This window comes from Xenopus tropicalis, chromosome 4 (genome assembly GCF_000004195.4).
Source record: "Xenopus tropicalis strain Nigerian chromosome 4, UCB_Xtro_10.0, whole genome shotgun sequence".
Classification (NCBI taxonomy): domain Eukaryota; kingdom Metazoa; phylum Chordata; class Amphibia; order Anura; family Pipidae; genus Xenopus; species Xenopus tropicalis.
Genome location: NC_030680.2, coordinates 40,703,071 through 40,717,360, shown reverse-complemented (window position 1 = coordinate 40,717,360; position 14,290 = coordinate 40,703,071). Strand labels below are relative to the sequence as shown.

The 14,290-nt window shown below is 39.6% G+C and overlaps 1 protein-coding gene across 12 annotated transcripts in view; it reads right to left on the bottom strand.

The window, feature by feature from the left end:
• The window catches only part of nrxn2 (neurexin 2), a 335,460-nt gene that overhangs the window by 162,933 nt on the left and 158,237 nt on the right, over positions 1-14,290 (bottom strand). For all 12 annotated transcript variants that reach the window (XM_018093463.2, XM_018093466.2, XM_018093462.2 and 9 more), the window contains 3 exons: positions 12,944-13,105; positions 12,342-12,813; positions 9,026-9,409 (listed from right to left, as the gene is read on the bottom strand). In XM_018093463.2, the coding sequence (XP_017948952.1) occupies positions 9,026-9,409; positions 12,342-12,813; positions 12,944-13,105 (1,018 nt within the window). The remainder of the gene's footprint in view (positions 1-9,025; positions 9,410-12,341; positions 12,814-12,943; positions 13,106-14,290) is intronic.

The window sequence follows — 14,290 nt, the reverse complement described above, 5'->3', positions numbered from 1 at the left end:
GGAATTAGTGGGGTCTCTGTAAGTGGAGTTATAAACACAGGGGTTAGTGGGGTCTCTGTAAGTTGAGTTATAAACACAGCAGTTAGTGGGGTCTCTGTAAGTGGAGTTATAAACACAGGGGTTAGTAGGGTCTCTGTAAGTGGAGTTATAAGCACAGGAATTAGTGGGGTCTCTGTAAGTGGAGTTATAAACACAGGGGTTAGTGGGGTCTCTGTAAGTGGAGTTATAAACACAGCAGTTAGTGGGGTCTCTGTAAACGGAGTTATAAACACAGGGGTTGGTAGGGTCTCTGTAAGTGGAGTTATAAACACAGGAATTAGTGGGGTCTCTGTAAGTGGAGTTATAAACACAGGGGTTAGTAGGGTCTCTGTAAGTGGAGTTATAAACACAGGAATTAGTGGGGTCTCTGTAAGTGGAGTTATAAACACAGGGGTTAGTAGGGTCTCTGTAAGTGGAGTTATAAACACAGGAATTAGTGGGGTCTCTGTAAGTGGAGTTATAAACACAGGGGTTAGTAGGGTCTCTGTAAGTGGAGTTATAAACACAGGAGTTAGTGGGGTCTCTGTAAGTGGAGTTATAAACACAGGGGTTAGTGGGGTCTCTGTAAGTGGAGTTATAAACACAGGAATTAGTGGGGTCTCTGTAAGTGGAGTTATAAACACAGGGGTTAGTGGGGTCTCTGTAAGTGGCGTTATAAACACAGGAATTAGTGGGGTTTCTGTAAGTGGAGTTATAAACACAGGAGTTAGTGGGGTCTCTGTAAGTGGAGTTATAAACACAGGAATTAGTGGGGTCTCTGTAAGTGGAGTTATAAACACAGCAGTTAGTGGGGTCTCTGTAAGTGGAGTTATAAACACAGGAGTAAGTAAGGTCTCTGTAAGTGGAGTTATAAACACAGGAGTTAGTGGGGTCTCTGTAAGTGGAGTTATAAACACATGAATTAGTGGGGTCTCTGTAAGTGGAGTTATAAACACAGGAGTTAGTGGGGTCTCTGTAAGTGGAGTTATAAACACAGGAGTTAGTGGGGTCTCTGTAAGTGGAGTTATAAACACAGGAGTTATTGGGGTCTCTGTAAGTGGAGTTATAAACACAGGGGTTTAGTAGGGTCTCTGTAAGTGGATTATAAACACATGAATTAGTGGGGTCTCTGTAAGTGGAGTTATAAACACAGGAATTAGTGGGGTCTCTGTAAGTGGAGTTATAAACACAGGAGTTAGTAGGGTCTCTGTAAGTGGAGTTATAAACACAGGAGTTAGTAGGGTCTCTGTAAGTGGAGTTATAAACACAGGAGTTTAACGTTTTTACTGCCAACGATGTATGGGATACGTCGTGGCATTTAAAGGGCTTAAATGCCAACAACGTTTCCCATACGTCGTTGGCATTCAAAGGCTGCTCTCTGCACATGCCACCGGTGCAGAGAGTTTCTATCGACGACAGCCCCCCTGGGCAACTAGCCATGGGGGCTGTCATGAGGGTCCTGCGACTCGATCGGCGCAGGACCCTCCTCGAAGCAGCAGACGCGATCGCATCGCGTCTGCTGCTTCCTGTCTCTCCCCCAGCGCCGGCCCACTGCAGCATGGAGGATCGGGTGCTTCAGGACAGGTAAGGTTTTTTTTTTGGCATTTACACACTTACACACACACTTACATACATTTACACACACTTACAGCACACAATTTAGCAGTTTTTTTTTTCATTTTTCACACTTATATATACTTATTTACACTCATATACACACTTACACACTATCACACAACTTTTACACATGTACACACATGTATACACAAACACTTTGTTTTGTTTTTTGTTTTTTTCATTTTACCACTTTGTTTTTAGTTTCTTTTACCTAAAAACTGTTTATTTTGACAGCGTGACTATTGGATCAGATATTCTGACCACTAATTACACTGTCATGTGACTTATTTTGTTGTTTCACTGATTTTCACAATTTTTGTGGTTTTATCGCATTTTATCCCTGTATAAGTGTTCCTAATCTGTTTTTGGCGTAGCTTTGCCAGGTGTAACTTTGGTGTACAAAAATAACTTTACCTATTTTGAATTCATCAGAATGTGTACTTTCCAAAAATATATGGTTTTCTGGGGGTCTGTGTATATAGTTAGGGGGGGTTACTCCACAAAATACGCTGTCAGGGGGGCTCTGTATGCAAAAGCTGAGTTGGCAGGCGAGAAATCCATATGCGCTATTTCATTTTGGGGTCAGTACATACTGCAGACTTTGGTATATCTATGCATATTGGGCATCAAACTGTTCAGTAGGCCTCTGCTGTTCCTATTTGGGGTGACTTGCCTTTGTACGCAAGAAATTGTGTGAGATAAATGTGGCAAATTGCAACATTTTTAGGCGATTTTCTGAAATGTCATAAAAACCAATAATTTTAGGAAGGCTCTGCAGATTGGTACTTTGGTGTAGAAAGGACTCTTTACCCTTGTTGGATTTGTCAGAATGTGTACTTTTCAAAAATATATGGTTTTATGGGGGTCTCTGTATAGTTAGGGGAAGTTTCAGCACATAATACACTGACAGGGGGCTCTGTGTACAAAAGCTGAGTTGGCAGACGAGAAATCCATATGCGCTATTTTCATTTTGGGTTCAGTGCATACCGCAGACTTTGGTAAATCTATGCATATTGGGCATCAAACTGTTCAGTAGACCATAGGTGTTCCTATTTGGGGTGATTTGCCTTTAGCTGATCTTTATCAAGAAATTGTGAGAGATAAATGCGGCAAATTGCAACATTTTTATGCGATTTTCTAAATGTCATATAAATCTGCAAACTTAGGAAAGCTTTACAGCTTGGTACTTTGGAGCAAAAAGAAATGTTTACCCATTATAGATTTGGGGGAATGTGTACTTTCCAAAAATATATGGCTTTCTGGGTGAGTGTACTTTTTTTGTAGCATTATCCCACATAAAGGATGTACATGTGTTGATTTCGCAGGAGCTGAAATGATAGATCATATGGGGGTATGTTCCCATTGGGGCCCCTACATGCCACATACTTAGGTAAACCTATACATATTGGGCATCAAACTATTCAGTGGACCCCTGATGTTCAAATTCAGGGTGTTTTATCTTGGTACCTAATGCTATGTGGGAGATAAGATGCTGCAAACTGGAAGCTTTTGGGGGATTTTTGGAAATGTCATCAAAATTGCTAACTTTAGAAAAGCTGTGCGGCTTGGTACTTTGGAGTAGAAAGACATGGGTACCCATTTTATTTATTTATTTGGTTACTTTATGACCTGTAGGAGATAAGATACTATAGACTGGAAGCTTTGAAGCGATTTTTAAAAAAAATCACAAATTTTGATAAAAACCAATAACTTTAGGAAAGCATTGCGACTTGATAATTTAGAGTAGACAGACAGTTGTGCCTATTCTGTATTCCCCAGAATCTGTTCTTTCCAAAAATGTACAATTTTCTGGGATAAACCTTCTGTTAGTGGAATTTTTGTCCTTAAAATCTAAAGTATGCAGCTTTCTGGAGCAGTGCTTTGGAAATTTGGTAGTGTACTGCTGGGAGTTTTTGACCTATACAAGTGAGAAATCTCCATAAAACTATACATATTTGGTATTGGCACGTTCAGGAGACATGGGACTTTCCAAATCAGTTGTATATTAGTGCATAAAATAATTTTTGTTTCTAGTATGTGTGTTTATATTATGGAAAATTTGATTTTTTTTGAATTTTTACACATTTAGAAGCCTATATCTTGTTACAGAATTGGAATTACACAAATATTCTACCATATTTTGAAAGCTTAGGTTGTTCTGAAAAAAACGATATATTGTTTTCCTGGGTAAACTAAAAGTCCCCCCGAGGAAAGGCCCCTAAAATGAAACAGTGCAAAATGTTCAAAAACTGTCTGGCAATACAAGTTCCGCTTTGACCAAAACGGCTGGCAGTAAAAGGGTTAAAACAAGGTAAAATGTTTGATATTTATTGTTTTATTTTATTTTTTTTAGTCTTTTTTCCCTGTTTCAGTTTGTTTTCTGTAACTGGGAGAATGAGTGGTAGCAAAATTGAAGGTCTGCCACTAGTGATGGGCGAAATAATTCGACAGGCATGGATTTGTGGCGAATTTCTGTGTTTTGGGAAATGTGTGACTAAAATTGCTGCGGAAAAACAGTTTAGCCATTCTGCAAATTTTTTGCCATTTTGCAAATCTTTTAGATTTGCTCATCCCTATCTGCGATCTGTATGCAGCTTTGGAACAAGAGTTCCAAAGTGCTTACCTCCTTGGTGCATGTGAGCTACTTGCCACTTTAGAGTCCTGCATTAGAGCCCTAGAGGAACAAGTTGCAACATTGCGGTTGATCTTCAAGCAGGAGCTAGCGGGGTCAGGTAGTTTGAGGGGATGGGAACAATGGCAGGATGATGAGGCAGTCACCTGGGTAACTGTTAGAAAATCTAATTTGAGGAAAAGGGAAAGAGAGGCCGCGCCACAGTTTGTGCATCCCAACAGATTTTCCAGATTGTGTGAAGAAGATGGGAGCATGAACTCTAGACTGGCAGTTCTAGATGGGGCCAATCTCTCTAATAGCCAGGAGACCAGTTTCTCTAGTAGTGGTGGGGAAGAGAGCAGAGCTAGGCCTAAACAGATGGTGGTTATAGGGGATTCAATTATTAGGAAAGTAGTGCCAGGATTCGGCATATGGTTGATCAGGTAGACAAAAATTGGTTGGGGCTGGGCTGTCTTGGTACATATTGGTACTAATGACAAAAGTAATTGTAGGTGGAGGACTGTAAAGAGAGTTCAGGGATCTACTGTAGGCGCTAAGATTAAGGAAAGGTCCTCCAATGTCAATTTTTCTGAAGTTTAGCCTGTGAGGTATCATGGGGGAGGAGTGAGGGGCATACAGTTTACCAGCTAAGGAGATCCCTCTGTTACAAAGAAAAAAATATTAAACTCTCTGTTAAATAATATAAACATCTGAGGGAAAAGTTGTAACCTCCGCTGTATGCTGCCTAATGCGCAGAGCTTGTCAGGTAAATTAGGAGAGCTGGAGTTTATTGCTGGTGCTGAAAACTATAATATAATTGGCATCACTGAGAACTTGTGGGATGAAACATGTGACTGGGCTGTGAATTGAAATGGTTACACCCTTTTTAGGAGGGACAGAGGGATTACAAAGGGTGGAGGAGTTTGTCTTTATGTAAAGTCAGAATTAAAGCCATGTGAGAACGGGGAAAAAGCTGAAATTTTTAACTCTTATTTTTCATCTGTCTATACATCTGAGGATCCAGCTAATGAAGGCTTCCCTTTTAATATGCCCAGTTCTAGTAATTTAGCTACTGACGCATGGGTCACTCAGGAGGAAATTCAAAAGAGACTTGAACATGTAAAGGTAAACAAAGGTCCAGGGCCGGATGGGATTCATCCCAGGGTATTAAATGAGCTGAGCGCTGTGATTGCCAAACCTCTTCACTTAATTTTTCAGGATTCATTGAGGTCTGCCATGGTGCCGAGAGACTGGCGGATTGCTAATGTGGTGCCGTTATTTAAAAAGGGATCCCGTTCTCAGCCTGAAAACTATAGGCCTGTTAGTCTGACATCAGTAGTAGGAAAAATTTTGGAAGGGGTAATAAGGGATAGGGTACTTGAATACATTGCAGTTCACAATACTATTAGTTTGTGCCAGCATGGTTTTATGCGTAACAGATCTTGCCAGACTAATTTAGTCGCCTTTTATGAGGAGGTGAGCAGGAACCTCGATGCTGGAATGGCAGTTGATTTCATCTACTTGGACTTTGCTAAAGCGTTTGATACAGTACCTCACAGAAGGTTAATGATCAAATTAAGGAATATTGGCCTAGAACATAATATTTGTAATTGGATAGAGAACTGGCTGAAGGATAGAGTACAAAGAGTGGTTGTAAATGGAACATTTTCTAATTGGACCAGTGTGGTTAGTGGAGTACCGCAGGGGTCAGTCCTTGGTCCTTTGCTTTTTAACTTGTTTATTAATGACCTGGAGGTGGGCATAGAGAGTACTGTTTCTATTTTTGCTGATGACACAAAATTGTGCAAAACTATAAGTTCCATGCAGGATGCTGCCGCTTTGCAGAGCGATTTGACAAAATTGGAAAACTGGGCAGCAAACTGGAAAATGAGGTTCAATGTTGATAAGTGCAAAGTTATGCATTTTGGTAGGAATAATATAAACGCGAACTATCTACTAAATGGTAGTGTGTTGGGGGTATCCTTAATGGAGAAGGATCTAGGGGTTTTTGTTGATAACAAGTTGTCTAATTCCAGGTAGTGTCATTCTGTGGCTACTAAAGCAAATAAAGTGCTGTCTTGTATAAAAAAGGGCATTGACTCAAGGGATGAGAACATAATTTTGCCCCTTTATAGGTCCCTGGTAAGGCCTTACCTTGAGTATGCGGTGCAGTTTTGGGCTCCAGTCCTTAAGAAGGATATTAGTGAGCTGGAGAGAGTGCAGAGACGTGCAACTAAACTGGTTAAGGGGATGGAAGATTTAAACTATGAGGTGAGACTGTCGAGGTTGGGGTTGTTTTCTCTGGAAAAGAGGCGCTGGACATGATTACTCTGTACAAGTACATTAGAGGGGATTATAGGCAGATGGGGGATGTTCTTTTTTCCCATAAAAACAATCAACGCACCAGAGGTCACCCCTTTAGATTAGAGGAACGGAGCTTCCATTTGAAGCAGCGTAGGTGGTTTTTCATGGTGAGGGCAGTGAGGTTGTGGAATGCCCTTCCTAGTGATGTGGTAATGGCAGATTCTGTTAATGCCTTTAAGAGGGGCCTGGATGAGTTCTTGAACAATCAGAATATCCAAGGCTATTGTGATACTAATATCTACAGTTAGTACTAGTGGTTGTATTTATAGTTTATGTATGTGAGTGTATAGATTGGTAGGTGTGGGTTGTGTGTGCTGGGTTTACTTGGATGGGTTGAACTTGATGGACACTGGTCTTTTTTCAACCCTATGTAACTATGTAACTATGTAACTATGTGCTAAAGGAAAGGGGAGGGTGTGAATCCCTTTGAGTAGAGATTTCAGTAGGGCTAAAAGTTACACAGAAAATGAACATTGGTGGATGCTATCAACCACCCCGTATACATGAGGAGGATGAGGATGGAGGAGGCTTCACAACTAGGCCAAGTTGTTATTATAGGGAACTTCAATTATACAGACATTGACTGGAGTAATGGGGGGCCCAAGTCAGAAAAAGTTTACAGGTTTGTAAAAATGCTTTATTTCAGGCAGTTCAAGAACCTACTAGAAATGATTCTCTTTTGAAACAAATATTGCTGAACTCATCTCTAATATTTGCAAAACCTTTATGGTTTGATAAAAGTGTTAGTGTCAAGGTTGGTAAGAATAAATGTGCTAGTTAGCTGGGACAGCAGAAACTTTCATCAAGTACAAGGAAGCCAATTAAGCAGACAAGCTAAAATAGAGATGGGAAAGGGTATTGCAGGAAGGAGTAAAGGGAATCCAAAATAATTTAAATTTGTTAATAGAAAAAAAAATTAAACAAGAAGGGGTGGGCCCTTATTATCACAAGGGAAACAGGGAAAAAGCAGAAATTCTGAACTGTTGTTTTTCATCTGTGTACACAACTGAATAACCAACTAATGAAGGCTTCCTTTTTTAATAAACCCAATTCTAGTAATATAACCACAGATGCATTGTTCACTCAGGAGGAAACTCAAAAGATACTTGAACATATAAAGTTAAACAAAGGTCTTGGAACAGATGGGATTCATCCCAGGGTACTAAACGAGCTTAGCTCTGTAATTGGCAAACCTCTTCACTTAATTTTCAGGCTTCATTAAGGTCTGGCATGGTGCCGAGGGACTGGCAAATTGCTAATGTGGTGCCGCTATTTAAAAAGGGATCCCATTCTTAGCTTGAAAACTATAGGCCTGTTAGTCTGGTATCATTAGTAGGAAATCTTTTGGAAGGGGTAATAAGAGATAGGGTACTTGAATACATTGCACATCACAATAATTTTGTAAAGTTTGTGCCAGAATGGTTTTATGCATAACATCTTTTCAGACTAATTTAATTGCATTTTATGACAGTGGACTACTTGGACTTTTGATACAGTACAGCACAAAAAGTTAATGATGACGGATATTGGCCTGGAACATAATATTGTACTTGAATAGAGAACTGGCTAAAGGACAGATTACAAAAAGTGTGGAACATTTTCTAATTGGACCAGTGTTGTTAGTGGAGTACCACAGGGGTCAGTCCTTGGTCCTTTGCTTTTTAACTTGTTTATTATACGCTTGGAGATGGAGGACCATTTCTATTTTTTCTGATGATACTAAATTGTGCAAAATAATAAGTTCAATGCAGGATGCTGCCGCTTTGCAGAGCGATTTGACAAAACTAAAGTGTTGAAATTTTTTAGTTCCGTTTTTTAAATTACATATGTGTTTTTGACAGTATATGATTGTTTTGAGTTTTGTTTTTTTTAAATTCTGATAATTCTGAGTATTTTCTCGATGAATAAATATCATTTTTTAAAAAGCCACAAATGTTCGAGATTTATAAAACTTTATGTGACTTTTTTAGACTGACAAAAGGCACACCAGGTTTAAGCTGCCGAGAACCATTGAGTCCTATTGAGTTTTATTCTAAAAGAAACATGAAGAAGGGGAAGGGGAAGTTAATCACCTAATTGTTTTCTATTTCACACACTTTCAAGGGGAAGTTAATCACATTATTGTTTTCTGTTTCACACACTTTCAAGTTTAACTTAAACGCATTATTGTTTTCCAAGGATGAGCACCAATGCTCCTAAAATTGCTTCTGGGCACTTCCTGTTTTGGAAAGATAAAGAGGATTCATGGAAATGAATGTACACTTAAATTTCCTGTGTTTTTCGAGAAATGCCAATATATTCTCAAACATGTCGTAAAACTTTCACAAAAATTCAAAAAAAAATTTTGAGAAAAAAAAAGTTGAACAAATTTTTATACAGTCTTTTTATATATTGAGGTAATAATTATTTTCTCACCCCTCTCACAGCTGTCCCCAAGGTATCCTGTCCCCACACAGTCACAGATGTAGCGGTTCCAACCCTCACGGCATTGCCCACCATTTCTACAAGGCGAAGAAGTACACTGTCGCTGTGTTTCCCGAGTACAGAAAGGAGCAAGGCCAGGAGCCCCAGGTAACTCTGCCAGTCGTCGGATATCTCTGCTTTTGCCATCAACAAAGAGGTCCCGAATGCAACCAACAAATCCCAGACCAAGGGATGCTGTCCAGACCTCAGGGGGAAGCTGTAAGTCCTCTCTAGGTTCAGGCAGTCCCCCCAGATACATGTCCCCATCAAGGTCAAGAATTTCACTTTCACCCCCAACCTGGAATGGGGTGTTTCGACTGTTAACTGAGATAGAACCTGTAAAAATTTGAAGTTAAAAATGAAACAAGCTAAAAATGAAATACATCATTTAAGAGAAATGCAACAAATGAGAAATATTGTGCCACAAAGTTTTAGAGGCTAAAGGCAGGGTCAGACTGAAAAAAATCCCAGTGGGCCTCGGTGGCCCAGACCCGACCCTTGCCGGCACTCCCCCGGCTGACTGTTCTGTTCCAACGCGTTAAATGTATGCGTGCTCGGGGAGGACGTCAGGTGGGGGACCCTGTGGGGGTTAGGGGGGCCCCTGGGGGGAGTTAGGGGACGTGGCCGGCAGTACATATGAAATACAGGTATAGGATCTGTTATTCTAAAACGTGCTATCCAGAAAGTTTTAAATGACTAGAAGGCCATCTCCCACAGACTCCATTGTAATTAAATAATTCAGATTTTTAAAACTGACTCCTTTTTCTCTGTAATAATAAAACAGTACCTTGTACTTGATCCTAAAGATATAATTAATACTTATTGGAGGCAAAACAATCCTATTGGGTTTTTTAAAGGTTAAATGTTTTTTAGTAGTCTTTAGTTATGAGATCCAAATTACTTATCTGGAAAACCCCTGGCTCTGAGCATTTTGGATAACAGGGGACCTGTAGTAGAAAATATGCCATTAAAGGGATGGTTCCCCTTTACATTAAGAGATGCCGAACAAAAACTGACATAATTAAAAATACTACAAATAATAAGAAAATGAAGACCAATTGCAAATTGTCTTAGAATATTACTCTCTACATCTTACTAAAAGTTAAAAGAGGTGGACAACCCCTTTAACTGGACACTGTATGAACAAATTGCTTTAGCCAAACCCAAAGATAGTATTGTTTTACTGCAAAAAGGAATTGTGTCTGCCAGGAGCACTTGAATGCTTCCTCAGGGCAGGGAAGTTGTGTTTTGACAAGTCTATTAAGGATTTTGCTATAGTTTGCTGTACATGAATACACTTCCAGTTACATGGGAGTAGGAGAAACAATAGGTTATCTGAAAGCAGTTCTAATGTATCTAGAAAGCTCAGACTCAGGCACAATGCACTGAGATGGCGCTGACACACCAATATTATAACTAAAAAAATACATTTGGTGGTTCAAGAATAAAATTTAAATGGCAGAGTGAATTATTTGCTATGTAGACAGTGTCATTTAGAAATAAGTGCACCATAAAAATAATGACAGAATCCCTTTCAGCACATTGGTGTATTGCTATTAAGTTTCCACAATAGTGTTGCCTTTAGAGAGACACGTCTGTCCCTGCACTCCACAAAGGTATGCAACATGTATTTCGTCAAGGTACATTTAAGGCTAATGCCAGACAAGGCGTAGGGCGGATATTTTCGGCAAGTACCGAAAATTCCACCATACACCTCCTACTTGTGCCTGTACCCGAATGGAATACGCTCGGGTTCAGGCATATGTAGCGAAAATACGCGTAAAAAGTGAAAGTTTGAAAGTCTCACATTTTTATGCATATTTCAGCTACATGTGCCTGCACCCGAGCATACTCCATTCATTCGGGTGCAGGCACATGTAGGAGGCATAGGGCGGTATTTTCGGCAAGCATTTTTCCACTTGCCGAAAATATCCGCCCTACACCTCGTCTGGCATTAGCCTTAATAATCAAGCTGTGTTTTTGACAGGCCTGTTAAGGGCTTTGCTATAGTTTGCTGTACTGAGAAATGCTTTTTTGGTAGCACTGCTAGTGACTGGTCTCTTCAAGTAGGCAAGGGCAAATTGAGACTCTTGCCCCAGGCGTCAGTGCTCTGTGGGTGACCCAGCCCGCAAAAGCTGTTCCTGGTAACTTTGAGACAAAATTTTTTATTTTAAATTGGTGATGGGGGCCCTCTTGACCTGCATCAAAGGTAAAAAAGTAAGTGAAGGAAAAAGAGGGGGCCAGCATCAGAAAGACTCTCCTTGTACCTGGGCCCAGTTAGAGCTCCAACCCTCTGATTCTCTAATGGTGGGCTGCACATAACTATCATCCCTCTTGCCTACTCACTATGTGTCAGAAGCATATTTAGATACATCTTCTTTGGCCTTTGGCCATTACTGTCCATGGCCATTATATAAGGGTTGTCATACAGGTGCTTCAGAGTCTCACCAAGGCAGCATGGAGCTGCTTTCATACATTAGCCTTGTGCTCAATGTTCCCCCTAAGCTGCACACTCGTGCACACACATTTTAAGGCCGGTGCACACAAAGAAATGTATTCTTACCTGAGCACATAGTTTTTAAAAATACTCACACAAGTTTAAAATATGGCACAAAAGACTTTTTTTGGGCACATAACCAAAAAGGAACTACAGGGAACACTGCTTGTGCTGGGATGTTTTGATCAATAGAACATAACAGAACAATAACACTGTCTTTTAACTGCACACATTTCAACTTGGTGGAAAAGTAAATCTTAAAGTGCCCTACCTGTCTATACTGATAACAGTTTTACTAATTGCTAAAGCATCAGAAAATCAATTCTATGGTCCCCTTATATTTTTATATATAATTATCATATCTCCCCTTAAGCACCTCTTCTGTAGCTATGCTTTAAATTTAACTGGGGTGAAAAGGCATTGAAACCAGGCTGAGCTAAGATTCCCTGAGAAGGAGTGTCAGCCAGGGGTCTGCATTAATTAATGTATCACATCATTCATCTATAAAACACACCGCATCAGCATTGTGTTAACCAGAGTCAGTTCTAGAAGAAGAGCACCAAAACAAGGTTTCAGATTTTTGATTTGTCAGGGGTGTCAACAGGGGAGACAATAGCAAACAAAAAGGTAAATGTAGCTTTCAATAAAAATTAAATTTCAAATAAATTTAAAATCAATAAACAGTTTTAATATTTTCTGAAAAGATGCTAATGATTAGCTGCTGTTGAAACAAAAAATCATGTTTACACATAAGAATATGCATAAACTAACCTTTCCTGCCATCCCTCTGAATGTCCACATGACACCATTCTCCATCATTGATTTTCTTGTGACTAGCTTTAACCTTAATGCCTCCAGATCCAAGATCAAGCAAAAGATATAATGTCCCTTCAAGCAGCTCCACTGCAAAGTAGTCTGCCTTTGGTTGTCTCTCTGGTCTTCCAGTGCCCACTGCTCCTGCACCTGTTCCCAATGCACTCCCACCTACACGCGGCCTCCCCTGACTAAAGAGCAGGAGACCACTGGGCTCTGTTGTCCTGAAGTCAAAGGATATGGATCCAGCCTTCTTGGTTTCCCAACGTGGCAGGCGTAAAAAAGAATTAGGATTCTGAAATGTGACAGGATCTAGAGAAGGAACATTCTCACAGCGAAATACAAGGTCACCACTGAGTCTCATTTTTGGATCTCCCTCTGAAGCAAGACGGGAAAGTTCAAGTTTGAAGTCATTATTTTTGTAGACAACCTAATGAAAAGAGTAAGTTGACATGAAATAGCTTATTGTTGATCACAGTATTTCATTTCTCATATAACATTTTATATTCTGTTATTTCTAGTATTTAAGATTCTTGTTTTTAATTTTTTATTGCACTCACATCCTTAAGGCAGCCCATAAAGTTGTTACTGACAGGGGATCCTGGAAGGTCAGCAGTGTTTGGACTGCCCCCTATATAAAAGAAGTCATCACTCCCCAGCATGGTGTAGTCCTCTTGGGTGTATCCAGTTGAAGTTAGTATCCCATCAACTGAGATGGTAACCTAAGGAGATGAGATGGGGGAGACAAGGAAAAGAGACAGAGACAGTATATGGCAATATGGGAGAATAGGAGAAGGTAAGAAAAGAGAGAGAGATCAAAAGGGAGAAAGAAGGAGAGGAGAAAGAAAAGGATAAGAAGAAAAAAGTTAGTAGGAGGAGCACTTAGTTGTTAAATTATTTATTTATTTATTTCATTTTATGTCTGTTCTGTCTCTGAGGCAGGACCAGCTCGTCACCAGTGATAAGGAGGAAGAGGAAGGAAATGAAAAAGAGTGGGGAGGAAGTGAAATACAGAAGAAGGCAGGCAAAGAAACAAGAGACCCAAATAAAAACATAGATGATTGAGGATTAACTAGGAGAGTTTATTGATTGGATATGGATATAAGAGCAACTGGGACAAAGGGAAGGTCGGGTGCTTGAGAATTCTGTTATTTGTGAGAGGAAGATGTACTGTAGAACTGTTCTTTTTCCAAACAAGTCTGTGAAACAATGGATGAGTTTCTGGAGAGTGGAGAAACATATTCTGCTTGAAAAAACATGGAAAACTATATTCAAGTACTGTATCAGGTTATATCATCTCCCAAATAAAATACGACACCATTGAAAAATGTATATTGCAAAGCTTGAATTATGCACTGTTTTTATTAGTGCCCTCTTTAGTAGAGGTAAGGGCTATCCTTTTTATTTTCACATGCTTTAGCAGTTTATTTTAAACTGATTTTTTTTTTTTATTAATGCACTTTTATCATCATTTTCCATTAAGCAGATAAGTAATATTTACAATTTCACTTGTAATTTATCATCTGTAGTTACATTTTTGTCTTCTGATTATAACTATTTGTTAGAGCAGAATGCCCACAAATAGCTAATCTGGCCATTAGCCATGGATCCAACATGTGTATATTAATTCCTTCCATGTCTTTGGCTCTAGGTTTTTACATTATTTTCATCTAGCATGTGCCCCTCCTCTCCTTCCCCTCACTTACCATCAACACAAGTCTGACCTGTGTAGATTAAGGGGGTATTAAACATCTACATTATATATTAATTGCTATAATCTGTACATAATTACTGGAAAAGACTCAGGCTGATAGCTGTGCAATATATTATTAATATTTATTTAAAAAAGGTAGGAATGTTTTTTTTTTTTCGAAAGTACAGCTTTGTTAAGTGTGCAATGGTACCAG